The following is a 26,919-nucleotide window of genomic DNA, read 5'->3' on the forward strand; positions in this document are numbered from 1 at the left end:
AGGAGGAGAGCCACTTTCCAGGATAGGAACTCCATGTCCGTCTTGTGAATAGGTTCAAATGGGTGTTTCATTAGTTGACTGAGCACTGTATTTAGTTGGCATGCAGAAGGAAGTGCCCTTACTGGAGGGAACATTCTAAACAGCCCTTTGGGAAACTGTTTTACTAGCCTGCAGGACCATAGAGATGGAGCCTTAGCTGATCTGCAGAAGCTGGAAATGGCAGCTAAATTAACTTTAATTGACGCGTGGGCCAAACCTGAGCAAGCCAAGAAAGTAGATAGGGTAAAACTTCCTCAGGAGGTGAATGGAGAGGATTGACTTTAGACGATGTACACCACGTGCGAAATCTCTTCCATTTAAGACAGTAAGTCCTGTTAGTACGGTCTTCTCTTTTTTTTTTTTTAACTTTTTTTTTTATTGAAAATAATAAGCATGACAGAAACACGTGGCCTACATATAGTTAGTCTCCATCCGCACCAATCCTTCTTTAACATTGTCAATGAAACAGTTATACGTGATCCCTGGAGCATCCACTGCGACATTACACTACAACAACCCCGACACTTTCCACCCCATAGTCCTAATCGGACACTTGGGTCGCCTCCAGTCTTGGTGGTTTGCATATATACCCTCTGAATGTATTCAATTTTCCCCAGATTCTTTCCCATTTTTGAGGACATCCCGATGCACATACACCGCCCTTTCCGTCACCAAAGCTTCATCCAGATCCCTACACCATTCCTGCAACGTGGGAGATTCACCTGATCCCCACCTCCTCGCAATATTCCTTTTAGCAAACATGATTCCTAGTGTTACCCAGTCCTGTGTCGGGTGGGTTAGATCATTTGGTTCCCAAATATTTAATAAGCACCGTTTCGGCTCCGGAATCAACGATTCCTCCACAGTTTGAGACACTGTCCTCATTATCTTTACCCCGTACTCCCTAATCTTCGGACATTCCCACACAGTATGGTAGAAAGTACCCTCCTCCCCACAGTCCCGCAGACAGAAGTGATGTACCACCATCCCTATTTTGAAGAGGGTCACTCTGGTGTAATACGTGCGGTGAAGTACTTTGAGTTGTATCAACCGCAAGCGCGCCGGTATTGCGACTTCCAGAGGAGACGACAGTGCCTTTTGCCACTCTGATTCATCCAATTCTCCCAAATCTGCAACCCATTTCTGTCTAAGCGCCAATGTGGGGTTAGGCAAGTTGTTTACTAACTTACGATAGGTGAAGGAAGTGGCTCTTTTATGCATATAGTCAGTCAATAACCTATCCTCCAGAGGTGTAGCCTCTGCCAAGATGGTCCCTGCCGGTATAACCGCCTGCAGCGCATGTTTGACCTGCGTGTATCTGTAAAGTTCAGATGAGGCTAGTTCGTATTGGGTCTGCAGTCGTTCAAATGGGATTACCTCACCCTTCCTCCAGCGATCACTCACCGTTGATATGCCTATTGCATCCCATTTATCAAAGCCTTTGCTATTCTTTAGGCGCCCAAGCCGCTGAGAGGTCCAGAGTGGTGTCATTTGTTTGATCACTCCCCTCCATCCCAACCTGGCATGCGCCTCATGCCATATGCGAACTGTGTGCACTGTGGGCCCAATCAATAGTCTGGATTTATTTCTATTATACAGCACTGACATGACCCAATCCTCCCCTAGGCCTTGCCTATCCGCCTGAAACGTTGGATCGGTATGAGGAGCGTGTAACCAACTATTAATTACCTTTAACTGGGCCGCCCAGTAGTATAACTGTATATTAGGGAGGGTTATACCACCGTCATACCAGCTATTGACCAACTTATCCTGCCTGATGCGCGCTTGCTTGCTCCCCCAAATCATACCGGAAACTTCCGACGCGATTGTCTTAAAATAGCTCAGTGGTACGGGAAACGGAGTATTTTCCAAGACATACAAAAAGCGTGGGAGCGCCATCATTTTAAAGAGCGCTGCCTTTCCCAGCATTGAACACGGCAGACCGCGCCAGACCAATGCATCACTCTGAAACCGCTCCAGGGGTTGCCCAAGATTTCTCCGAATGAATTCATCGTGTTTGGGTGTAATATGAATGCCGAGATATTTAAAGGTGGCCTCCGTGACCTGCAGCGGGCAATCCCTCGGAAGCGCCGGTATCGGACCACGCAGTACAAACAGAACCGACTTGGACCAATTAATGGTGTAGACGGATACCCGACCGAAAATCTCACAAATATTTAAGCGCACTAAGATGGAGCGGCCAGGGGATGTCAGATACAGCAGCACATCGTCCGCATATAGAGAAATGCGGTCTTCCCAGTTTGGCGTCCATTGGAGTCCACGAATCAGTGGCTCCCACCTGATCCATGCCGCCAGTGGCTCCAGCACCAGTGCGAAGAGCAACGCGGCCAGTGGACACCCCTGGCGCGTTCCCCGCGCCAGTGGGAAGTCTCTGGAGATATGACCATTGGCCGCTACACGTGCCAACGGTTTAGTGTAGAGCAGTTGTATCCACGCACAGAATTTCGGGCCGAATCCTAAGTGTCTAAGGACTGCAAAAAGATATGGCCACTCCACCATGTCAAAAGCCATCCGCGCATCGAGGGAAAGGATAACCGCCGGCTCCTTAATAGAGGACATCCGAGCCATTACGCCCTGCAGCCACCGCAGGTTGAGAGCCACGCTCCTATTAGGCATAAACCCAGATTGGTCCGGGTGAATTAGGGTCGTGAGATGTGGGGTCAGCCACGTCGCCAACAGTTTAGCTAATATTTTAGCTTCAGCATTAAGTAAAGATATCGGACGGTAAGAGGCGCACTCCTGAGGAGGTTTACCAGGTTTCGGGATCGTCACGATGGTAGCCCTGCGTTGATCTTGTGGGAGCTCCCCTGCCTCGAGGCTCTCAAGATACATATTCAAAAGATAAGGGGCAGTCGTAGCGGCCGTCTTTTTATACAGTTCAATGGGTAAACCATTAGGTCCCACCGCTTTTCCTGTCTGTAGGGAGCCGATAGCCACTTTCAGTTCTTCGACTGTGAAGTCGGCTTCTAGGGTGAGGGCTTGCTCTGGTGATAGTTTAGGCAATTTAATATCCCTAATATACGTTTGAGCCTCCACCGTCTCTATTGTCGTCCGCGACTCGTATACCTGCTGGAAATATCCAGCTAAAATATTCACTATTTCTTCTGGTGCAGCCGCCAATGAGCCATCCGGTTTCCGCAACTGCGCTATCGTTCTTTGTGCTCGCTCCTTTTTATCAAGCCAGGCTAAAAGTTTACTAGCCTTATCCCCTAACTCATATATCGTATGCCGCGTGGCTTGGAGCAGAGCCCTAGTTGCCTCCAGCTGGTATTCCCTGAACTCACATTGCTTAGCACTCAGGATTCGGGACGTCTCCACTGATGGATCCTGTGCGTGTTGATCTGTAGCATTAGTCAGGTCGGACTCTATGACATCGAGTTCAGCTTGCTTTGCCCTCTTGTGACCTGTTACAGAGGAAATGGCCTGCCCACGGATCACCGTTTTATATGCTTCCCAAAGAATACTTGGGGACTGGACTGAGGAAGCGTTCTCTTGGAAGTAATGTTGTGTCGCAGCGACTATGTCTTTTGAAATCTTAGGGATTTGCAAATACCCCGGATACACGGGATAGACCCTCTTCCGCGCTTTATGATGGTTTGTGTATGTTAGCAATAAGGGCGAGTGGTCCGAAATACCCCTAGGGCGGATCTCAACGTCCACCACATTCGTGAGGTGGTCTGCGGCTGTAAAAAAATAATCGATGCGGGAAAGGCTATTATGTACCCCCGATTGAAACGTGTATTGCTGCACTTCTGGATGTCTGTATCTCTACACATCGGTAAGCCCGAGGGCATCCAAAAAGCCCCCCATACGTGTAGTTTCTGCTGTGTGCTGCCTGGGGGGATACCTATCCCTGGTCCCATCAATGACCGCATTAAAGTCCCCACCAATCAGTATCATACCTGCTGGAAGACCTAATAAAAATGCGCTAAGCGCCGGGAGAGCTATTGAGTGAAGGGCCGGGGGGATGTATACTGACACGATATTAAACAGTTTCCCTTCCCATTGACAGGAAATTGCCGCAAATCGACCCTGTTCATCCGTATAAGTATGTTGTACTATTAGTGGGAACTGTTTACGCACTAAAATACCTACACCCCTTGAACCAGAGGAGAACTCAGAGTGTACCACCATCCGGAACCCCCATCGATCCATAGCCCTACAGGCCGAGCCCACTAAATGTGTTTCCTGTAGCATGGCCACCGCCGGCGCGCACCTCTTTAGATACTGTAGGACCAGACCTCTCTTTATTTTATCCCCCAGTCCATGTACATTCCATGTAAGCAGCATTAATGGGTTAATCGGGGACACTGGGGGCAATTGTGAATTAGACTCGGTGCGTGTCTGCGTCATCCTTGTCCATCACACACAATCTGTCTTCTCTCAGGATCATTTACATAGTGCGTCCAGAAATCTTTGCTAATCATAGACTGGAAGTGTGCCATGTTTGCCCATATAGAAATCAAAACCAAGAACAAATAATACCAACTCAACTTTTCCCTCTCTCTCATCCACCCCCCTCCTCCCCCCCTGTCCAAGCCAAATTTCCGTTAGTGAACATCTGGTCATCATGGCCTCGAAGTGAGCGTGCGTGAGTGTAGACAGTATTCAATGGTTTCCCTTGTAGGATACACAGCAGACCAATAATTTGTTTTAGGGAGGACTGCATCCAGTATACCCATACTCGCATACTCACCACAATTTGGCTAGCCCACAAAAAATAATAAAAACCGGAACAAACCCAAAATGAAGAAAGTCCCCCCCTACCACCCCCCTCCCTGCTTCCCTGCCAGACGGACCCCCCAACTATCCGCCACCCCAACTTAGCAGATTGCTTTAATCCCAGTAACAGTACTTGCGTGTGGAGGGAGAAGTCCGTGGAGTGCTGCTGTCCTTCCCCTCCTCAAAGACAGGTTATCAACAAGAACACGCTACAGCCCATTCTTCAATTATGTTACTCTGGTACTCGTGCCCACCACCATCATGTGGGAGGACCACGTTGTTCATATCTTGGACATGTAGCCACTGTCCTCCTCAAACATTGCGAAGCCACAGAGCCTCTCTCCGCCTTGGCATGTCCCAAGTATGTAACATCTCCGTACTTCAGTCCTTAACCGCAGTCTGTTTCGCACGGTCATCCTCACGCTCCCTTCCGCGATCCCTGGAGTCATCATCTTCTCTGTGCTGCTGTTGACGTCTCTCCGATCTTCCAGATCCTTCCACTCGCCGCCATCCCTCGAGCCAGTCATGGGCCTCCTCCGGGCTTTAAAAAAAAAAACAGGTTTTGCCATCCGCCACTACATGCAGCTTCGCCGGAAACAGTATGGAGTATGGTAGATCCCTACGTCTGAGTTCTTTCTTAATCTCAACAAAACTCCTGCGTCGTTTAGTTACTGCCGCTGTGTAGTCCAGGAAGAAGGACACCACTGAGTTTTGGATGCGCAGCGGTGGAGCCACTCTTGCCGTTTGTAGTATAGCATCCCTATCCCGGAAATTGAAGATACGGGCCACAACTGGTCTAGGGGGAGCCCCGGGTTTGGGCCTGCCCCCCGGAACCCTGTGCACCCTCTCCACATAGAAGAAGTTCAACAGTCCTCGGGGTTGAAGTCTGTGTTTTATGAGATCCTCAACGTATAGATCCATGGCTGGACTCCCTTCACTTTCGGGGATACCCGTAATTCGAACGTTATTGCGCCGCGAGCGCCCCTCTTGGTCGTCCAGCTTCTCTGCCAATAGTCTATTTTCTGCTTCGAAATGACTGACCCTTTGAAGCAACGCAGTGGTGTCCTTTGACAAGGATTTTATCACTTGCTCAACCTCTGTGACCCTGGCCGTCATCTTCTGAAAGTCTGCCCTCAAGAAGGAGACAACAGTCGAGATGGACTCTACTGTGGATTGCACTTTATCAAGAGCCGCCATAATATCTTTCATTGTCACTTTCATCGCTCCCTCCAGACCCGAGCCTTTGTCAGAGACGTCCTTGCGCTCAGGCGGAGTGGGAAGGTCTTTTTGACAGGCATGTTTATCCAATTTCCCTTGCGAGTTTGTGCGTGGACCCCTGCCCCCCATTTTCGCCCTGTATTGCGCCGATCGGTAATCACCGCCGCCTGCCGCGGGAGCACACTCCACGCGCGGCCTATCGGTTTTCCCACCGCGCTGGAAGTTGGTGGGGCGGGGGATCGGTGAAGCACCACCAATAAAAGTGCACCGAAGCACCAGCAACACCTGAGCGCTCCGCACTCAGCCTCTATAGGGCATCAAGTAGTGCTCCCTCACTAAGTCCCAGCCTTCGTCCCAAGCCATTACACGCAATGCTGCCGCATATGTCGTCAATGGTGCCAGCCTGGGTCCTGGGGAGAAGTTCGTAATTAATTTATGCCACCCCCCGACCCAGCAAGGGCCGGTCCGAGTGCTGCACTGCGTTGTGTGACACCCACCACAGCGGGGGCACTGCGATCTAATATCTATTTATATCCGATGGCCGTAGTAGCTTGTTAGTCCCGGGCTGCATCCATGCGTCCAGACTTACTTGGTCACATCCGTCCCCAGGCGCCCAGCCCCCTCTTTCATCAGCGCGCTTCACCCTGCACGCCGGCTCCGGTCGCACTTATCCCAATGTCGGACCGCGATGCCTCTGCCTCTGCTCGCGGTCGTCGTAGCAAGGTGCCCCCACCGTAGCGGTCCACCTTAGCGCGCTACGTATTAACACGGGGTCCGCAACAGCCCCGTAGGTGCCCTGCAAGTGTGGGGGGGGGGAGAGGGACGCACAGGGCACGGATAGTAGTGGCGGGCGGGTACAGCTCCCGGCAGCCTCCGTCCGCCAAATCGCCCACTTCGTTCTACGCTGCCCAGGTGCTCCAGCGAAACCTCCGACGGTCTCAGCAGCACGGCAGTCACCGGCTTTGTCCACGCATCAGGGCCACTTCCCTCGGTACGCCCCTTCCAGCATTGCACAGGACTCTTACCGGCCAGTAAGCGGAGCGCTCGATGCCCCTCGTCCTCGGCTTTCAGAAAGTGTCTATTGAGGCAGGATAAGTGCCCGGATTTTTGACGGATTAATTGGGGAACCGACGCCTCCCTCGGAGCTCCTCTAGGTCGCGGCCATCTTGATCGGCTGCAAGCCACGCCCCCCGTACTGTCTTCTCTTGCTTTAGCCAGCACCTGTCTGCACTCCTGTGGGATCATTAGGTGTTGAAATTCTCTGAACTCAGGAGCCAGGCTGTCAATTTCAGAGAACTGGGGTTCGGTTGGCATACTTGTCTCTGGTTCATTGTCAAGAGAGACGGAAATAGTCTGAGGTGGATCAGAGACTTGACTGAGAGTAGGTGTGTACCAGTGCTGGTGAGGCCAGGCTGGAGCTATCAGCATGATCTTGCAGGGTTCTGTCTTTATCTTTTTTTAACACTCGCAGAAGGAGAGGAATTGGGCGAAAGGCGTGAGCAAATATGCCGGACCAAGCTATTGAGAAGGCATTCCCCCATGAACCCGGATAGTGACGCGAACTTGCAAAGTACCAGCATTTTGCGTTCTTCGGAGATGCGAACAGATCTAGGTTTGGCTTGCCCCAAGAGGAGAAAATGTTGTCTAGAGTGTGCTGGTCCAGTTCCCACTCATGGAAAGTAATCATTAGCCTGCTCAAAGTGTCCCCTATGACATTTTGTTTTTCTGGGACGTACTCTGCTGATACATGAACTTTGTGATGAATCGCCCAGCGCCATATGAGTTGGGCTTCCTGAGAGACCAAGAGAGATCTTGTTCCTCCCTGTTTGTTGAGGTAGTGCATTGTCATAGTATTGTACGTCCTGACAAGCATGCGTTTTGTATTTTTGGCAGAAATGCTTGGAGTGCTAAGTAAACTGCTCTTAGCTCGAGAAGATTGATATGAAGATTCATGTGGGAGGCGGCCATCTTCCACTGGCCTGCAAGTCTTGCAGGAAAGCTCCCCAGCCCTCTGGAGATGCATCCGTTGTAATCACGAGAGGAACAGCCTGCGATAGGAACAGCAGACCCTGTGATAATTGGTAAGGTTGCGTACACCAGTCCAAGGCCGCTATCATGTGAGGGGTGATTCGGATCAGGTCGACGAATGAGCCCTCTATCTGCACCCATTGTTGGTTTTAGGCTTCCTGAAGAGGACGCATTTGGAGAAGACAATGAGGTATGAGGAGAGATTTGAAGAGAAGTACAGAAATGGACTTTCTTTTTTGGACCCTCTTTGCCAAGGACATTAACCTTTGTTGTCTCTCCGGAGTAGGATACGCCTTATTTTCTATGGTGTACAGGATAGCTTCTAGAAACACCAGGCTATGGGATGGTTGCAGGGTCGATTTTTCCACATTTAAAGTGAGGCCCAAGTTCTTGAAGAGTTAGACACAGGCCTTGGGGGACGCTTTCGCTGCTTCACACGTGGGGGCTTTGAGAAGTCAGTCGTCCAGGTATGGGAAAATTTGATGATGTTCTCGTCTTAGAAATGCTGCGACTGGTGCCAAACATTTAGTGAAAATGCGGGGAGTGGATTTTAGTCTGAAAGGTAAGACGCGGAATTGGAAGTGACTGTCGGCCACCGTGAATCTTAGAAATTTCTTGTGCTTTCGGCGTATTAGTATATGAAAATATGCGTCCTGGAGATCCAGCGACGCCATGTAATCGTTTCTATTGAGGAGGTGAAGCACATCTTGAATAGAGATCATACGGAACGATTGTTTTTTGAGGAATTTGTTCAAGTTCCGCAAATCTAAGATTGGTCTCCAGTTTTTTTTTTGTCAAAGTTGTATTTATTAGTAACAGGAAAGAAAGTACAAATCATGACACTGATAATATCACAGAATGGACCGGCAAGCAAAGAATATGCAAAAGAAAGGTCCAGACCCGACCCAAACCCGGACTTAGACGAGGCAAGCTTCCCCTCCAGTAATATATGCCAAAGTAGGTGTACAGCTGTGTGAAAATATGAGGTGTAGCAGGCCCCAAAACTGTGCCCCGGAGAACCCCCAAGGGCAAACCCCATAGACCAATAGTCCGGTGTCCACAGTCTAGGTAGAGAATAAGAGTCCATTCAAGCCGCAGTCTCCGTGCCACGGAACATCAAACTGATTTTATAGTAAACCCAACTCCCCACAAAACCCCCCCTCCCCACCCCCCGCCCCCCATTTAGGGAAAGGAGAGAAAGAACAGAAAGAAAAGGAAGAACCATAGAGAGAGAAGAAGAGGAGAAGCTCAAGGAGGAAATCCGGAGATCCAGGGTCGGAGGCATATCCATCAAGGGCGAGAGGCCGGGCGATGCCTCAGCCAGGCAGCACCGTGTCCCCGAAAGGGACCACAGTAGGCTACAGTTGGAACAACCGCAACCCCCTGATCTGGGGTGGGCAAACAGCCGCCGGCAGACCCCGAGAGAGGAATGTCACCAGTGGACCCCAGTTGAGTTCGAATGCCGGATAATCGTCTCTAAAGATATCCGCCATTCTCTCCAGACTTAGAAGCCTCCAAAGGCGGGAATGCCACATCGAGGTCGTGGAAGCTGCCTGTTTCTTCCAGTTGGCAGCGATAGCCACCTTCGCCCCCCCCAACCAAAGCCACATAATGGCCTTGTCTGCTCTGGTCTGATAGCGCAGGGAGGGGTCTCGAAGGCCCAACAGCACGGTCTCAATAGATGAGGGTATCGGATAGCCCAACATAGTCTTGATTTGCGCCAGTATCTCTTCCCAAAAAGGGCGAATAGTCGGACAGGTCCACCAGATGTGCTTAAAGTCCCCCAGTAGCCCGCACCCTCTCCAGCAGCGGTCAGAAGTGCCCGGGAAGATGCGCCTCAGTTTGGCTGGGTAGAGGTACCAATCTACCATCACTTTCATATGTGCTTCCCTTAGTTCTATGGAGTGGTTGTGTTTTGCGATGTCGGACCATAGTGCCTCCCAGTCCCGCTCCTCAATCGGCCTATTCACCATCACCTCCCATGTAGCCATAAAACGTGGGGTTGGGGAGACCACAGTGGCCAGGAGATGACCGTATAAGAAAGAAATTACCCCCTTCATGGTAGTGGTAGCTCGTATGAACTTATCAAACTGTGTCTGGGGTCTATTGGTCGCCCCCTGCATGGCAGGCGGCTGGAGCCAGTGACGTAATTGGAGATATTTGTAGTGTTCAGTTTGCGGAAGGCTAAAGTCAGACCTACATTCTGAGAACGTCATCATCCGAGAGCCTCTGAATAAATGCCCAACCATTAAGCACCCTCCCTCCTCCCATGCATTGAAAGGCCCCCTGGTGAGCGCCGGCGGGAAGGCCGCGTGTCCATGGATGGGGGTGTGAGTGGAAGGAAAAGTGGTCCATCGATCGTCGTGGGATAGAGTATCCCAGACCCGTAGCGTCGTTCTAGTGGGCGTACTAATGTATGTATTTTCTGGCCTATCGCTTTTGGGACGCCAGACCAGATCCCAAATCGTCCGTCCCGCAATCGACCTATCCATATGCAACCAGTGCTTATCTGACTCTCTTTTAGACCACTCAGTCAGCACCCGCAGCTGCGCCGCCTTGTAGTAGAGGTGGAAGTTGGGAAGGCCCACTCCGCCCGCAGAGCGAGGCCTCCGTAACAAAGAGTACGACAGGCGGGCCCTCCCCCCCTGCCATATATAGCGGGAACAGAGAGCGCGCACGGTCGAGAAGAAGGAGAGAGGAACCTCCACAGGGAGGGCCTGAAATAAGTGGAGCAGCTTCGGCAAGACCGTCATTTTAAGCGAGTGGATACGCCCCAGCCAGGAGATAAACAATGGTTTCCAGGGCGCCAGATCAGCCTTAATGTGAGCAAGTAGGGGGGGGAATTAGCCCTATAGAGGTCCTCCACCAATGGTGTAAGTCGAACACCCAGGTATTGAAGAGATTCAGTCTCCCAGCGGAAGGTCGTGCACTGCTGCAGCCTCGGGAGCTCCTCCTTGGGTATCGTAAGGTTGAGAATATAGGATTTGTCTAAGTTGATCTTAAATCCCGCAACCCGTTCAAAGCGCTGCAGCTCTGCATGTAGGGTCGGAAGGGACGTGGAAGGGTGAGTGAGGGAGAGAAGGACGTCGTCCGCGAAAAGGGAAATCTTGTGTTCCTTCCCCGCAAACGGAATGCCCGATATCTGCGGATTGTGACGTACGGCCAACGCCAGGGGTTCAATGCTCAGGGCAACCAAAAGTGGGGAAAGGGGGCAACCCTGCCTCGTGCCTCTAGAAAGTGTAAAAGGCGCCGAACAGGTCCCGTTGACCTGGACGCGTGAGGTGGGAATCCGATAGTTGGCCTGAATCATTGCAATGAAGGTGTCTGCAAAGCCCATCTGTCGCATAGTGGAGAATAAGAATCTCCAGTCCACCCGGTCGAACGCTTTTTCAGCATCGAGACCGACCAGGAGGGCCGGCATGCGCTTTTTAGAGGTTTTTTCTATCAAGTGTACTATACGGCGTGTGTTATCATGCGTTTGCCTTCCTGGAATAAAACCCGATTGGTCGGGGTGTATCAGTGCTGCCATAAGGGGATTGAGCCGTCGGGCCAGGATAGCGGAGTACAGTTTTGCGTCTAGGTTCAGGAGCGCGATAGGCCGGTAGGAAGCGCACTGATCTTTGTGTTTCCCCGGTTTTGGGATGACCGTAATGACGGCCTCTGCCATGGAGGGCGAAACCGCTCCCTGGGCGATTACGGCATTAAAAAGAGACTGCAGGCGCGGAGCCAGGTCTGGCGCAAAGGTGCGATAAAAGAGGGCCGTGAAGCCATCAGGCCCCGGTGCTTTATTGAGTTTGAGCGCCATAATGGCTTTGGTGACTTCCTCTAAGGAGATGGGGGCGCAGAGGTCTGCGTTGACAGAGGCGGAAACCTTGGGGAGCGTCAAACCCTGCAGGTATTCAGTCTGCAGCGAGGCCTCAAGAGCGTCAGAAGTATACAGCTTGCTGTAGAAGGATCGAAAACAGTCCGCCTTCCCCTTATCGGAGTGTATGACCGTATCTCCCGCATCTCTTATTCCCTCTATGTATTCTTTATCCCTTTTAACGCGGAGCTGGCGGGCCAGATGCCTCCCAATTTTGTTCCCCTGAGCATATGAGGTTTGGCGCAGGCGCAAGAGAGTATGTTCGGCCCTGTTTGCGTATATCGACTTCAGTTTGCCCCTTAAGGCCGCAAGGGGCCGCAAGGTAAGGCGGGAGGGCTTGGCCTTATGGGCCTGCTCCGCCGCCAACAGCTCTGCTTCCAAGCGCTCCCGCTCCGCCGCTCGCTGACGGTTGAGCGCAGAGTTAAGTGCAATACATTTGCCCCGAAGCGCCGCCTTAAAGGCATCCCACCGTGTCAGCTCCGAAGTCGCCTCCGTGTCATTAAGGGCGAAGAATTCATCAATGGCCTCGCGCAGCGACTTGCGCTGCACAATGTCTCTAGTGAGAGAGGCGGGAAAGTACCACTTGGGCTGGCGATCCCGTGGGCCATCCCACTGGAGGGTGACCGCGACCAGACTATGGTCAGAGATAGAAAGGGGTAGAATCCGCGCATCTCTCAAAGAACCCGACAGAAAGCGACTAACGAAAACGTAGTCCAGCCGGGAGTAAGATTGATGGACATGGGAAAAATGTGTATAATCTTTGGTGGAGGAGTGTAATGTGGGCCACGCATTACATAAGCCAAGATCCGAAAAACGTTGTTTGGTAGCTAGGGAGAAGGAACCCGATTCCACCCTTTGCGCGTGAGAACTGTCAAGGTCCGCTCGCCATACGAGATTAAAGTCCCCCATCAAGACGACCGAGCCTTCCGCAAACTGCTCCAACTTTGTGCACACGGTGGCCAAAAACCCCGCCTGGCCCGCGTTAGGCGCGTATATCGCGATGAAAGTGCATTTCTGACCCCTGATAATCCCCTTCACCATGACCCATCGCCCCTCCCTGTCAGAGCGCACATCTAAGGGCTGGAACTTCACCCCGCCATGAAACATCAACACCACACCCCTCTGCTTAGTGGCGGCTGAGGAACTGTATGTGAGTGGGTATGACCTATGTCTGAGCCTGTGTTCATCCCCCTTGCGAAGGTGTGTTTCCTGGAGGGCAACTACATCCAGGTGGTGGTCGGATATGTATTTCAGCACCCTCTGGCGTTTCTGGGGTGAATTAAGCCCTTGCACATTCCAGGAACCTAAGGTCACAGCCATCTCGGATCTAGTAGCAACGCTCCGGCATATGCATGTCTCAAGGCCCGTGCCCATGTTCCCCCGTCCCCCTCCATCCCCCGTATAGAGCCCTCCTCTCCCCTAGATAGAAAAAGAGAAAAAGAGATAGAAAAGAAAGAAAAGAGGAAAAAGAACATCAGAACAACCCCATGATCACATCCCATCTAAGAGCAGGGGTCTCGGAGGGCCGTGACAACCCGCCCACCCCCACCCCGGTTGCATAAATCGAAATAGGAAAAAGAACGATGGAAACCTCCATCAATGCTGAACCCAGGTCCCAGACAAAGCCGGATCGTGTAAACCGGTGCCCAGAGTGGCCCTCCTCTCATTACCAGCAGCAACCCCCCGCCACACACCCATCACACGGAGCCAACAGGGTCCTCAGCTGGCACACTGAACCCCCCTCTGTAGGTAAGTTTTCCTCATAGCGGCCTCCCTCGCGGAATCATCAGGGAGGAGAGTGACCCGCCGTGGCCCACTCCCCGGCTGTTGCCCCAAGGCCGCTGGCCGCCATGTCCCCAGCACCCTCCTGCTCGCCTTATGAGGGGGAAAGTCCCAATAAGGCCCGGCCGGCCGCGAGGTCCACCACTGTCCGCTGCTTGTTTTTGTATTCGAAAGAGAGGCCAAAGGGGAAAGTCCATCGATATCTGATGCGCTCAGCTCTCAACTTGGTAGTCAGTGGCCTAGAGGATTGTCGTCTCGCCAGCGTGGCCGGCGATAGGTCCTGAAACAATTAACACGTGAAGCCCTGAAATGAGACCTCCGGGGACGACCTGGCCGCTGTCAGGACTGCTTCCTTGACTTTATAGGAGTGGAATTTAGCCAAGATATCCCTCGGCCGTCGTCTATCACCTGGTGCCAGGAAGCCCACCCTGTGCGCACGGTCAAGCTTGATTTTGAGAGTTTGTGGCTTCACCACCTCTGCGAAAAGGCCCTCCAAGAACGCCTCGAGATCCGGGCCCTCCGCTCGCTCCTCCAGGTGACGCACACGGATGTTATCGCGCCGGGCGCGGTTCTCCAGGTCCTCGGCCTTGAGCTGCGTCTGTGTTAGTTGTTCCTGGAGGGCCTGGATCTGTCTCGAGTGGTCCGAGGACCTGCCACCCAAGTCCTGGTGTTGAGCCTCTAGGTCCATCACCCGCGTGCCCACTGCGTCTACATCCTGCCGTAGGCCTGACAGTTTGTCTTGAATGTCCGAGCGCAGTTGGTCGATGGAGCGCTGTACATCCCGGCCAATCTCCTCCCGCAGTTCGGCCTTGAAGACTTTCAGAGAGGCCAGGAGGTCCTCCTTGGTCAAGGCCATCGCCCCAGATGGGGCGGCCGCCGCCCCGGAAGGTCCCCTCTCCGCTGGGCCAAAAAAGGCGGTCACCGGTGCGTTTCATTTTGCCGGACCCTTCTTTGCTGGCATAGGGCCCCCCTGGCCGGGCACCGCGCCCCTCCAACGAAAGCGGGCGGCCCCCGGCGGGCGCACAACTATCTCGTGGTGGCACACCGAACGTTCCAGGTGGGAGTGGTGCGATCACCGGTGGGCTCTCAGCACAACTCCTGCCTCCAGGTCACTCCATGGTTGCGCTTCAGGCGTCACCAAGCCCCCTTGCCGAAATCCAGGCCACACCGGCACGGTCCCCGGGGCCCCCTCGGGCGTCCCGCAGCACTCACAGGGCCCCACCACCGTCCACGCCGCCGATTCAGGGCCCCCCAGGAATTCCCTGACCGGGAGGTACGCACCCCCCGCTGGAGGACTCCACCAGCCTCCCGAGGGAAGGCACAAAGCGTAGGGGGTCCGAGTGTCCTCAGATGTTGCCTCCGTAGCTCGGCAGGGGCAGGAGCAGCACTCACCCGATGGGCCGGGACGCCTCCTCCAGCCAGTCCGTCGGGCAGAAGTTCAAGCCGTGGTCGGAAGGGAGCCCTGCTCTCTCAGCCTCTCCTGCGTCGCCGCCTCAGTGTCGATCGGGGACCCCGCATGTCTCCAGTTTTTGTAGCTTCTTTCGTATTAAGAAGACCCAGGAGTCTCTGATTGAAGGGAACTCGTTCTATTGCTCCTTTCTGCATCTTGTTGATAACTTCCATCTTTAAGAGATACAGGTGTTTTTGGAAGCGAGGCAGAGGAGGAGTTGTTAGAGGGATCTCCATAAATTCCACAGACAGGCCGAATTGGATTATGTTAGAGTCATTGGTCGGAAGGTATGCCCTGACACTGCTGTAAATAACGGGATATTTTGCCGCCCACGGGGGATGAAATTGGTGGGATAGAGGCCGACAGCTGTGAGAGGCCATTGGCATTGACCAGTCTCCTTACTCTGGCATCCTTATTTTACCCTAAAAGAAGCCTTGTTGTAGGCTGCCACTGGGGTCTGTATTGTTGAACGGTAGCAGGATATGCTGAATAGCAAGATTGTTGGTATCCTGATCTGTAAGATTGGTAACTCTTCCTTGTGAGCCACGAAAAGGAGTCTTTTTGTATTGTAAAGTTCCCAAAGACTTAGCCGTATCTGTGTCTTTTTTGATAGCTTGTAAGGTTTCATCATTAGGGCTGCCAAATAATTCTTCACCATTGTAAGAAAGGTCAAGAATCTGTGTCTGTACCTCAGGCCTGAATGTGGTGGCTTTGAGCCAGCCTTGACGCCTCAAGATGCCCGCTCCTGCTAGCTACCTGAAACCAGTGGACGCTACATCCATAGAGCAGTTTATCACTTCAGAGATAGTCCGTTCGCCCTCAAGAAGAATTCTCTTAGCTTCCTCCTTGTCATCTGGTGGAAGTTTTTCCAAGAATGGTGTCAAGTCCGACCACATCTGCCTATTATAACGGCCCAGTAGAGCCAGAGAATTTGCTGCTCGTACTGTCAGAGCTGACACTATTGAAAAACTCTTCCCGATGTTGTCAAGCTTTCTCCCTTCTTTATCAGGAGGAGCAGTCAGGGTAACTGAAGGATTCTTTGAGCATCGCTGCACTGCGTGCGAGATCACAGAATCTGCTTTTGGATGACCTATCCAAGCTCACTCGAGCATCATCCGGAGCCTTATATTTTTTGTCCAGTCTTGAGTGGAGCAGTTGCTAGATTCTGCATTATTCTTAGCCCCTCCTTCCATATGTAGTTAGTGATGGGTATAGATCTCACTGATTTCTTATAAGGCTCTTTAAAGTCCTGCTGATGCATAGGCATCGGTAAATCAAAGCGCTTAGCCGCTCTCTCTAGAAGGTTGTGGAATCCCACAATATCTTCCGGAGGTGAATCCACTTGTGGGGGGGAGTTGGAGATGCCGGAGTGGGAATGATGTAGGAATCCCATTCATCTTGTTGAATCTTTCCTTCTTCTCTCTCTACTTCCACATCATGGTGGACGTCACCTTAAAAAATCCACTGAGTTGTAGTAAGCTGAAAGGGTGAAAAAACTCTCAAAATCTTGAAAAATAGAAAACTGAGCAGAGCTCAGTGGAGAATCCCTTAGGACGACGTGCGGTAGAAAATCTGAGGGACTAGAGCTTCTCTCAGGAAGGTTCTACGGGGTGGTCTCTTCTGATTGGTAAAGTTTTAAGTTTGGTCCTTTTTTACTAAAGGACAGGGATATGTTATAAAAGATTTTAAGGCATAGAACCTTATGTGCTTTGTCAAATAGGACAAGTATTTTGATAATACCGGGGACTCCCTTCTCGACGATGGGGAAGAACTCCGCACACATACGTATAGGCAAAATGTACTTTTTCTAGTACTGCAAAACATAGTACAAAGTGCAGTTTAAGAATTAGGCCCATACCGAGGACAGAGCTCATGTTGAAGAATTTTTAAATGGTGGTACTCAAATGAAGAACAGTAATGAACAAGTTACTTACCTTCTGCAACGCCTTACCTGCTAGAGACCATCCAGCCGCAGATTCCTTACCTTAGAAAAATCCCCAGCTGTGAAAAGAAACAGACACCAGCACACTGGGGTGGTGCCTATATAGGGACCGCACACGTCACTTCATGTGCGGTTGATGATGCCCCACAGAGTCAAGTGATGCCACCTACCGGCGTGCAGGGGTACTGCACACAAAAATTCCCAGATCCAGTATGACGCCTGCAGATTATTCTAATGTAAGAAATCTGCGGCTAGAAGTGTCTATTAGATAAGTCAATACTCAACTAGCTCCTTGAAGAAGATGGACAAAAAAGCAAAGTTTTTAATATATACCCAAATACAGTTTTCTAAATGTGCAAAAAGTGTTCTACCCACATGATTACAAGTATAAATAGCAATCCTACAGCAATTTCAGAAATATCTGAAAGGGAATGAAAATACACTACCTTTTCTCTCTCCAGCTCTTCGAGTTCTTTTTGTTCCCTTTCAAAAGCTTCTTGCCTTTCTCTCTGTCTTCTTTCTTCTCTTTCCCTTCTTTCTTCCTCCCACTTTTTATCCTCATCTTCCAAATTGTGCTGTTTGGTGTGAATCTGCCCAATGGCTTTAGGACATATAAAGAGAGGATTGATTAGAAAATATTGTGTCAAAGCGGATTCACTATTTAGAAGCAAAATTATTCTTACAATTCCGATTTTAGCCCTTCTGTGATCATCACAGAAGTCATCACACAAATGTAACTGATCAACGATATCACATCTCAAAACGTTAAAAGGTGTGAACCTTCTAATCGATTATAAATGTTCTACTCAGTCTAATATTTGTTAAATGATGGTTTAATAACAAACATTGCACAGTTGTATGCTTCTGGTACAAAGTTAGCAAAGCATATGTACAAAAAGGGTAGCTAAGCATGTACTGATGATTTCTGTATGGCCTGCAATGTTATTTGGTCCTATCCCTTCTGTGGAGCAAAGTCAACCAGTGCACCACCATTTCTCTTTGGTGAGTACATGCCTCATTCTGAATCCACAGTGCAAAGTATTTTCATCAGAGTTATGCATTATGCTATGGCATGCTAAAAGCACAGCATGGGGAGGGGGGAAAATAAATGTATTGGTCCAAAGTCTTATCTGACCAGCTGGTATACATGTGCGCCTGCCAAGCTAGCCATTCAATGGCCTCTCATAACATATTGGGTTCTAAATACACACAGTTTTCATATCTTATTTCTTATTCATGATAACCAAGGATCTACTGCATCAAGTTGTGGTTTTACTTCATTCAGTATTGTAAGTCTATGGCCTTTATGCAACAAAAAATCTGCCAAAAACTCATTTCTATACTCAACAAAGAAGAAAAGACAATTTCAGAACCAAGACAGACTATCCAACATAACGCTACACAAATACATTTGTCAGTTTGCTACTACAAATAGCTTGATTGGATTCACCCTAAACAAAACCGCTCTTTCAAGGCACAATTTGCCAAAAATGCAAGGGAGCCACAATACCAGAGCACACTGTTGACCAAACTGAAGGGCAGCACACTGTTGACGAAACTGAAGGTCTATCTCCCTGTCTCAGAATGTCAGAAAAAGCTTTAGTCCTGTCCCAATTCAATGGAGGGGACACCCGGCCCTCAAAGACGTCACTTTTTCTGCAATGATCCAGCTGAGGAGTGTTTAAGTGCAACTGACTATGTCATTAAAGAACCGAAGATATAAGGTCACGTTACCACTGTGACCAACAGGCACTGTCCACCCATCCAGTCTTGCATCATCTTCCAAGGTCTGTCAGCTCAAGATTGCAAAATCCCTTATTACCATGATTAAGGAACCAATAGCGTCTCTAGGTCTGGGCCCAACATCACTACACTTTTCCTTTTTTATGATTGTATATGATCTTATGTTCTCCTCTCCTGGTCCCTTGCCCAGCCACTGTTATGTACAGCAGATTATAAGAGCAGGTTTGAGATACATAAATACCAACAAGGACATAGAATTCTTAAACATCACATTTTAATTATATATTAAATAGTTCTAAATTCACAGAACACATAAAAAAAATCTGCATCCATATAGAAGATATGACTAGCAATACTATTGATGCAAGAAGCATGATAGCCAATGAGGTGGAAAGAGCATAGTTATTTACTTCTTGTCCGTGACCAAAATGTTGACAAGTGCACCCAGAAAGACTCCTTTTGATCCTAGTTCTTACACAAAATATTTCTTCACAGCCTTCATTTACTAACTATAACTGAGTAATAGCAGTTGTAACGGATCTGTGACTAGAAGTCCTATTGTGCTTTTTGTATTAATTGGCTGTCAGGCAGAGGGTAAGAGCTTATCTGCCAGTCATGTTCCCTTCATGTTCCTATGAAGATAGTTGTGTGTGATTGGCCTTTCCTCAAAGAGACATAAGTTTGCCTTTTCTTGGGGACAGACAGATAGTTGACTAGAAATAGATGAAGTTCAGGTAGGCATGTGCGATGACTATATTGAAATCCTGATCCCTCGTAGCAGCAAATCTTTGGTGGCAAGGTTAGGCATGTAGGGATCGGTAAAAATGTGCTGTGTAATATGTTGTCTGTGTTATCTTTTTACATCTTGTGCTTTTGCATTTGCAACAGTTCAATCAATTTCTGTGATTATACTATTACATTCACTCTGCACCAAAGTTGGCTTAAAATAAAGCCTTAACTCTAACAAGTGGGTGTAGTAATGTGCTTATTATTTATATATATATATATGTTGTACATAGGTGTTGTGCCACTTTAAGATCCATGTACAGGACAAGTGTTGATCATCAAAGTAGCTCCATGGTGATGGAATGCTGAGGTCTGGATCTGAGTCAGTTGCATCTGGCTGATGAGTCTTGATGTATGGGATCTTTCTTACTCTGTAATAAACTAAGTTCTTCTCACAACCTCCTGCTTGGAACCTCATATTTGGATGAATCTTACACTGGCGACCAGGATGGGATTAACTCTGCATCCTCACTGAGTTTTGAACCTATATATATTATTTTTTTTTGCTGTTGTGGGATGTTACATGTATGAGCATATATGGGGTGAAAGGTTGCCAGAACTCACAACAATAAATCAGAACACCCAACTGCCTCCAACATGTTTGTTATGAGCCCAATACACATTTTCTCCACTTCAGTTTGAGAGAGATGTGTGGGGTGCAAGTTGTCTATTACTCCTGCTCAAACTGGTAAGTTAGTACATATCTACTCTTGCATGATTGCCAAGTAGGATCTAACCAGGTCACGTTCACAAAATATTCTGCGAACTTAACACTTGAAACCAACAGTGCTTTCTTCCTCACATGTGTCTCTGTGATGAGGTCCAGGAAAAAGAATTTGCTGACCCTTGAAATCACACTTGTTTCTGCTGTTCAGCTACAAGACATATGCAAACTTGTCTGTTCATGAGAGTAATTTCACTAATAGCAGGCCCCATGCCCTCATTCATATGTTCTGAATTTCTATTTGTAAATAGCTGATATGATCTGAATACAGACTTGCACACTTCAACCTTGCTCTCATTCTATATCTTTAGTTATATTCTCACCATCGCCATCAGCTCACCATCAGGTACTGAGGAAGCAACACTCAGCATTCTTTGGGAGGGCCATTACTCCACAGACTGTTCAATGTATTCCATCTTTCCTCCATTCTCAAAATATTTCCCACTCCATATTGAGGGAAGTTACCAACTTACTATATGGAGCAATCTATTGCCATCTTGTAATTTGCCATTGGCTGTGGCCTGGTTGGCATCTTCTCGTGAGCTTATTCAAGGGCCTCTGACTGTACAAGACACTTTCTGTAGTTTGACTTTAACAGTTTTACTCAACATTTAGATCGTTTCAGTCTTCCTATTTAATTCCTGGAGCAGTGTTCTAAGGGATTTCAACAGTGCTTATTTACCACTGGTGAATGTTGTGTCTCCCTACTGTCGGCTTCATCCAAACCATTTGAGGACTCACAGATGGAGGGTGCCATGGGTTTAAATAATTACAACTCCCTCTTCTCTGCCCTTCGAGACAAAGTGGGGAGAAGGCCAAGTTGATCAGTCTCTTGTAACATTTAATGAGCATACTCAGCAGAAAAAAGAAGACAAAGTATCTCACTCTTCAGAATTATTCACAGGGGTAGATTCGGGAAGTGCATATCTCATCAACTGGTTGCCTACATGTCTCGTCTGCCTGCCTCTGCACCTCCTTGAGTCTCCGCAAGAGTTGTAAGTAACACTAGCTTCTTTTGATGCCTCAAAGTCATCAATCTACAGTATCTAATCTCAGCTCAATGGTCACTTGGAGCTCCTCATTTGTCTGGATGACTTAGCTGCTGCCATTCACAAGTATTATAAGCGTCCCAACTGTGAGCTTGTGCACTTCTGTCTTATCAGTGTCCTAGAAGGGTAAGAAGGGTAGAGTGACTCAGCTGTCTCCAAACCTTTGTGTCTTTAAGCCCTGCAGACCATACCTATACAAAGGTGGAGTCTCCCAAGGTGCAATCCAAAGATCTCCATCACTGGAGTCCTTCTATTGCCCTTGTGCACCATCCTAGATCACAGAAGGAGCCACTGTCATGAGCATTGACAGATAATGGTCATATTCAACCCCAGCTAGCTTTGTTTTCTGGACAATGTTTTTGGGCAAATGTCTCCTTTTATGTTTATCTAAAACATTACTGAAAGGAGTAGCTGTCAAAATAGGAATTAAAGCAACTAACACTAGAAATATGCCCCAAACTGCAGAATACTTATGTGAAGGTTATTTTGTTCTGGTCCCTTAAGTGGGTTAATGTACGAGTTACTTACCTTCGGTAAAGATGTATCTGGTAGAGACGTTGTCTAGCCGCAGATTCCTTAACTTAGAATATCCGCAGGCGTCAGACTGGATCCGGAATATTTTTGCAGCAGCACCTCTGCGTGCCGGGGGACGGAGCCCCACGACCCTGCTTTGAGGTCGTCCACGTACGTGACATCAGCGAGGTCATACAAGTCCCTCCCGGCGGGCTGACTTCAGTTTTCTTCAGAGAAACTTTTCCGTGACACAACGCGGAGCCACCAACAAAAAAACTGTGAAAGTATGGGAACAGTGTGCGAGGGATGAAAATCCGTGAATAATTAAGGAGGATGGTGCAAGACACCATCGTAAAAGACAGAATTAGACACTGTCTACATGTAAGTGAAAAAGTTGTGAGAAAGAACTCCGCAAGCTAAGCGAAGACCCTTCCCAAGTGCAACAAGGGAAGAATATCTCAACAGATAGAAATAGACTGTTATTACCATGCAGAACAACAGACAGAAATAGACAGTCAGTACCATGTAGAACTGTGTCGTCTAGCAAGAACGGAGCACAGAGAGAACAACAGTCCACCGCAGGATGGTATGAAAGACTGGCACTGCCCCTATAGTAATGGAGGTTTGAGACAGGGGTCAACAGAACCCCAAAGAAGACTACTGTAGAGGAGACCAGAACCCTGAGCCAATAGAGAAGGCGGGAAGGTAGCAGGAGAAGATAAGAAAATGAAGAGGAATCTCCTGGTGAAAGTCAATCCAAAAGGCATCATTTTACAGACAAGAAACCCTTGAGAGGGAGTCAAATGTACTATGGTAACAGAAACCCTTAAGAGGGAGTCAGCTGTATCATGGTAAATCTCAAAGGGACACAACAATGTGAGCACCATGAGAGAAAAACACCAATGCCAACTGTAAAAGGGAGGCCGACGGAGAACCCCACTTGGCAAGGTCCTTGCAGAATGGGGAGGCTGGGTGGGCGTTAAGGAATCTGCAGCTAGAAACATCTCTACCAGATACATCGTTACCGAAGGTTAGTAACTCGTACATCTGATAGAGACATCTAGCCGCAGATTCCTTAACTTAGAATAGATACCACAGCCATACCCCAAAGGGGAGATGGGTCTACGACAGAACAGAAAGCGCCAAGCATTTGAGCCGACAACAGAGTGACGGACAATGGGGAAGGCTGTGGCGGAACAGCCAGACAGCAACCCAAATAGCTTGAAAGAGCAAAAGATAATGGGATGCAAGACATCCCGAAAAGGCCATTATGGTGCTACACCATACCTGTATAAGCCTGGCAGGTAGAAACGAAACCAGCCATATACGAGAACAAAAGAAAAAGAGGGGAAGAAGGACCACTCTCAGCGTAATGGTACACTATGTGAACACCGACCAAAGGTTGAGAAGAAACATGCAACCAGAGCCTACCAGGCTAGCCCACGGAAGGAAGGCTGGAGAGGCTACAGCAAGAACCCAAGGTCAAGAGAAAGAAATTAGCAATGTTTTTAGAATTGCAGGCGGAGACAAGAAACACGCCAAGTGCACACCCAGTCCCAAAAAGGGGAACAGGGGCTAACAGTAACAATCTTAAGCCCGCTGACGCAGGTCAACACACAAACATGCGCAGAGCAAACAGCTACAGAGACCATAAGGTGGCATAGCTAAAATAAGCATAAGGCTGCTTGACCAGGCCGCGGTAAGACCAAGGTGAGAACCAACACACGAAATACAGATATGCAGGGTGGAGAACTAGGACGACTGACATTAGAAGAGCCGTCCCGTATGCCCAGCTGATACAATATAGCACAGCCGAAGGAAGGTGCGGTAAAGGCACCAAAGTACTAAGACGTAGAAACAGATGAATAATCGCAGAATTTCAGACCACACCCACTGACTGGAAGGAAAGTAACCCTTGTCCAGAAGAGAGAATCGTTCAGTAACTGAACACGAAGAAGGGAGCAGCGTAAAACTGGGAAACTACCCCAGCAAGCGGAACAAAAAAAGGGGCCTTATTGGTAATGCCGCATGCATCACCGGAAAGTCCCTGGAACATGGAGACTTCGGACCAGACCTTACAGCCTCGAAGAGAGTTGAAGAGTAGGTGTGTCGTCAAACAATAAAACCCCATCAAAGGGTAAATCAACAAGACTCTCCCGGATATTTTCTGGGAAGACGCTATCCCGTAACCAAGCATGGCGCCGCAAGGTGACTGAACCAGCCATAGCCTGGCCCAAGGCGGAGCGGATTGTAAACTCAGCAAGGCCACGGCCATCCCGGAGAAGATGAAGCAGGTCAACACAAGCGCCTTTTCAGCGCTGGTGGAGAATAAGACTCTGCAGAGTCCCACAGGGCAGAGGTAGCCCGAGCCAGGACACATACTGTATTTAGTGACCGTAGTGCAGCACTAGTGGAGGCAAAGATGTTCTGACCCCATGACTCAAGCCATCTGGACTCCTGGGAGGGAGGAAGCAATACCGGGGCAAGGAAGGGAAGGCAGTTTGCAAAACAAACCCCTGCACGTCGGGATGCACAAATAAGCAGACCGGATCATGTTAAACAGGACAGTGGCGGTGCAAGAGCAAACGAGCCACCGGGTCACCAGAAGCTGGCCGAACCCAGGTGCCCAAAAGAGCATCATAAAGAGAAGCTTTAAAGGGCAGAAGCGGCTCCACATTCCCTGACCCACGGTGAAGGACATCAAGTAAAGGGTCCACAGACAAGGGCGCCGAAGGGGGCTGCATGTTCAAAATCCGAGTCGCCAAAGAGACCACTCTGAGAAAAGCTGCACCAGCCTCGGTAGCCCTCCGAGGAGGGGATAGTAGCTAATCAGTAGGTGAGGGCTGTAAACTAAGGTTCCCAAGACAGTGAGGGTGCAACCAATGCCCAATTGAAGGGAGCCCCATTGACGAATGGGGGTCTTGATGAGGCTCTTGAGGAGGTGAGGAGCCTGCCGGGTGCGAGTGCTCTTGAGGAGGTGGGGACCCTGCCGGATTCACATACTCTAAGGGAGGCACAGGCAAGAATACATCCGGCGTCGCCGGGCGTGAGGGCGATACAAAACGCTCTCCGGACGCCTCCGGAGAAGAGTCAGCAACCCGGCGTCGATGCGGCGCCAAAGCCACTTTAGTAGGCGCCAATCGAACTTTTTCCGGCACCAACTCGACTCCATCCGGCGTTGAGTCGGCTCCGTCCGGCGCCAAATCCACAATAAGCTCCCCTTCCGAAGAAGGAGAAGGCGCCGGAGCCGGGGATGCAAGCCTCCTGCGCCGCACCGACTCAGCCCCACCCCAGATCGGCAGAGCCGAGGAGGTGACAAGTTCACCTTCCGAAGAAGGAGAAAGCACCGGAGCTGGGGGAGCAAACCTCCGGCGCCGCCTCAACTGCAACAGGCTCGACTCCAGAGAAAAAAGGGATACCCAGGATGGATAGCGGAGAGAGCCCCAGGTAGCGCTTGTAAATTGCAGGGTTCTTCCAAGGGCTTCTTTATAGTGAGTCAGGCTTTGGAGCCTGGAGGACAGGAGACGTCTGCCCCTTTGAAAGCTTTGTGAGTTTCTCCTGTACTTTCCAGCCCCATTGTTTACTGGAGGGGCTACCCTCCACAGGTTAATAGGTAATTAAGTTGGGTAACTTCCATCTTGTTGTACCCTTGACTTTTTTCTCTATTGACAGGAGACTCCCAGTTCCACTCCACATTCATGCTAATGCCTGACAAGAACTAGGCTAGACCGGTTTGAGGGGAATAATTAAACTGATTTGCAAAAGGCAGGGCTCTGTCCACAGAGGCACAGTGGGTAAAAAGCCACGGGTTGCAATGCTTCTCAGAGCGACTGCCAGTGTTTTAGACTATTTGCAAGCCTTCCTCCCATCACCTATTGTGGGTCTGATGTAACATCCTAAGTGGCTGAGGGTATGTCTTACTCCCTTGCTCAGTGTGCCACAAAATCCAACATTTTGTGGCACATCTAACATCTAACATTTAAATCAGTCTAGGGTTGCTTATGTTCCCTTCTTGATGGGGCCACACCTGGAAATTCAGGACAGCCTACTCCCTTGAGGACCAGAGTCAGTAAAGATTTGCATAAGGCAGGGCTCTGTCTACAATGGCATAATCAATTAATAAAATGGGTTGGATTGTGACACAGAGTGACTGCCAGTGGTTTAGACTATTTGCAAGTATTCCTCCATCACTTTTCATGTGTTTGGAACAAACAAAAGGCAGGGCCTGCCCAGAACCAGTCGCAGAACTGGCTGTTGGAATAAACAACCTCTATCTGTAACTGTGTTATAGAGGGTAAAGAAACTTCCAGTCAGTGTGCCTAGATGTCCCTACCAGAATCCACCCAGACCACATACCAGTGACAACCCAAGAACTTTTTGCTCCAGGGTTGGAGCAACAACTGCCAACTCCCCTTGCCAGGTTGGGGCACAGAAGCTTGGGGACTTCAACTAAGCAGTTATGGTGGGCTGCCCTGTCAGAGTCCGTACGTTTTAGCCATGCCAACAGGTTCCCTGCTCTCTTCTCTTTCCTTTGTTGTCTCTTTATATATTCTTTGGCAGTTTTTCCAATTGTTCAACATGCTGCTTTTGCTCATTTATTCCTGCCACGTGATAGCCCAGGTCCGATGCCGCCTTCAGATCTACATCTCGTAATTCCTCTTACTACCTGACTGATAATGGTCGATATGAGGATAGGTCTGGCCCTTTTGCCACGCTTAAAAGGCATCCCATTCTACCAACGTTTCCCCGCAGTGCCCTCATTCTCAGTAAAATTATGATCAGCCAGCTCCCTTATCAATCAGGTTTCTCATAAACCGCGGCTACCCAACCCTAAGGGTCTCAAGGCATTAGGAGGGTGAGGTGTCGGCGTTTCAGTCGAAGAGCCAGGTCTGAAGTCCTTTCGGAATTGAGGAAGTGACGGTGATTGCCGGAGGTGTAGAGACAAAGAGTTCCAGGTCTTCTCAGTGAGGTAGGAGAAAGATCTTTCTCTGGCAGCGGTCTAGCGGATCCATGGTATGGTGGCCAGGTGAGCAGAGAGGA

General features: G+C 49.5%; 1 protein-coding gene across 2 annotated transcripts in view; it reads right to left on the minus strand.

Annotated features, from left to right (window-relative positions):
• OFD1 (OFD1 centriole and centriolar satellite protein) overlaps positions 1-26,919 on the minus strand; it is a 449,276-nt gene that overhangs the window by 31,511 nt on the left and 390,846 nt on the right. For both annotated transcript variants that reach the window (XM_085622492.1, XM_085622491.1), the window contains exon 20: positions 17,511-17,665. In XM_085622492.1, the coding sequence (XP_085478618.1) occupies positions 17,511-17,665 (155 nt within the window). The remainder of the gene's footprint in view (positions 1-17,510; positions 17,666-26,919) is intronic.

This window comes from Triturus cristatus, chromosome 8, assembly GCF_964204655.1.
Source record: "Triturus cristatus chromosome 8, aTriCri1.1, whole genome shotgun sequence".
NCBI lineage: Eukaryota > Metazoa > Chordata > Amphibia > Caudata > Salamandridae > Triturus > Triturus cristatus.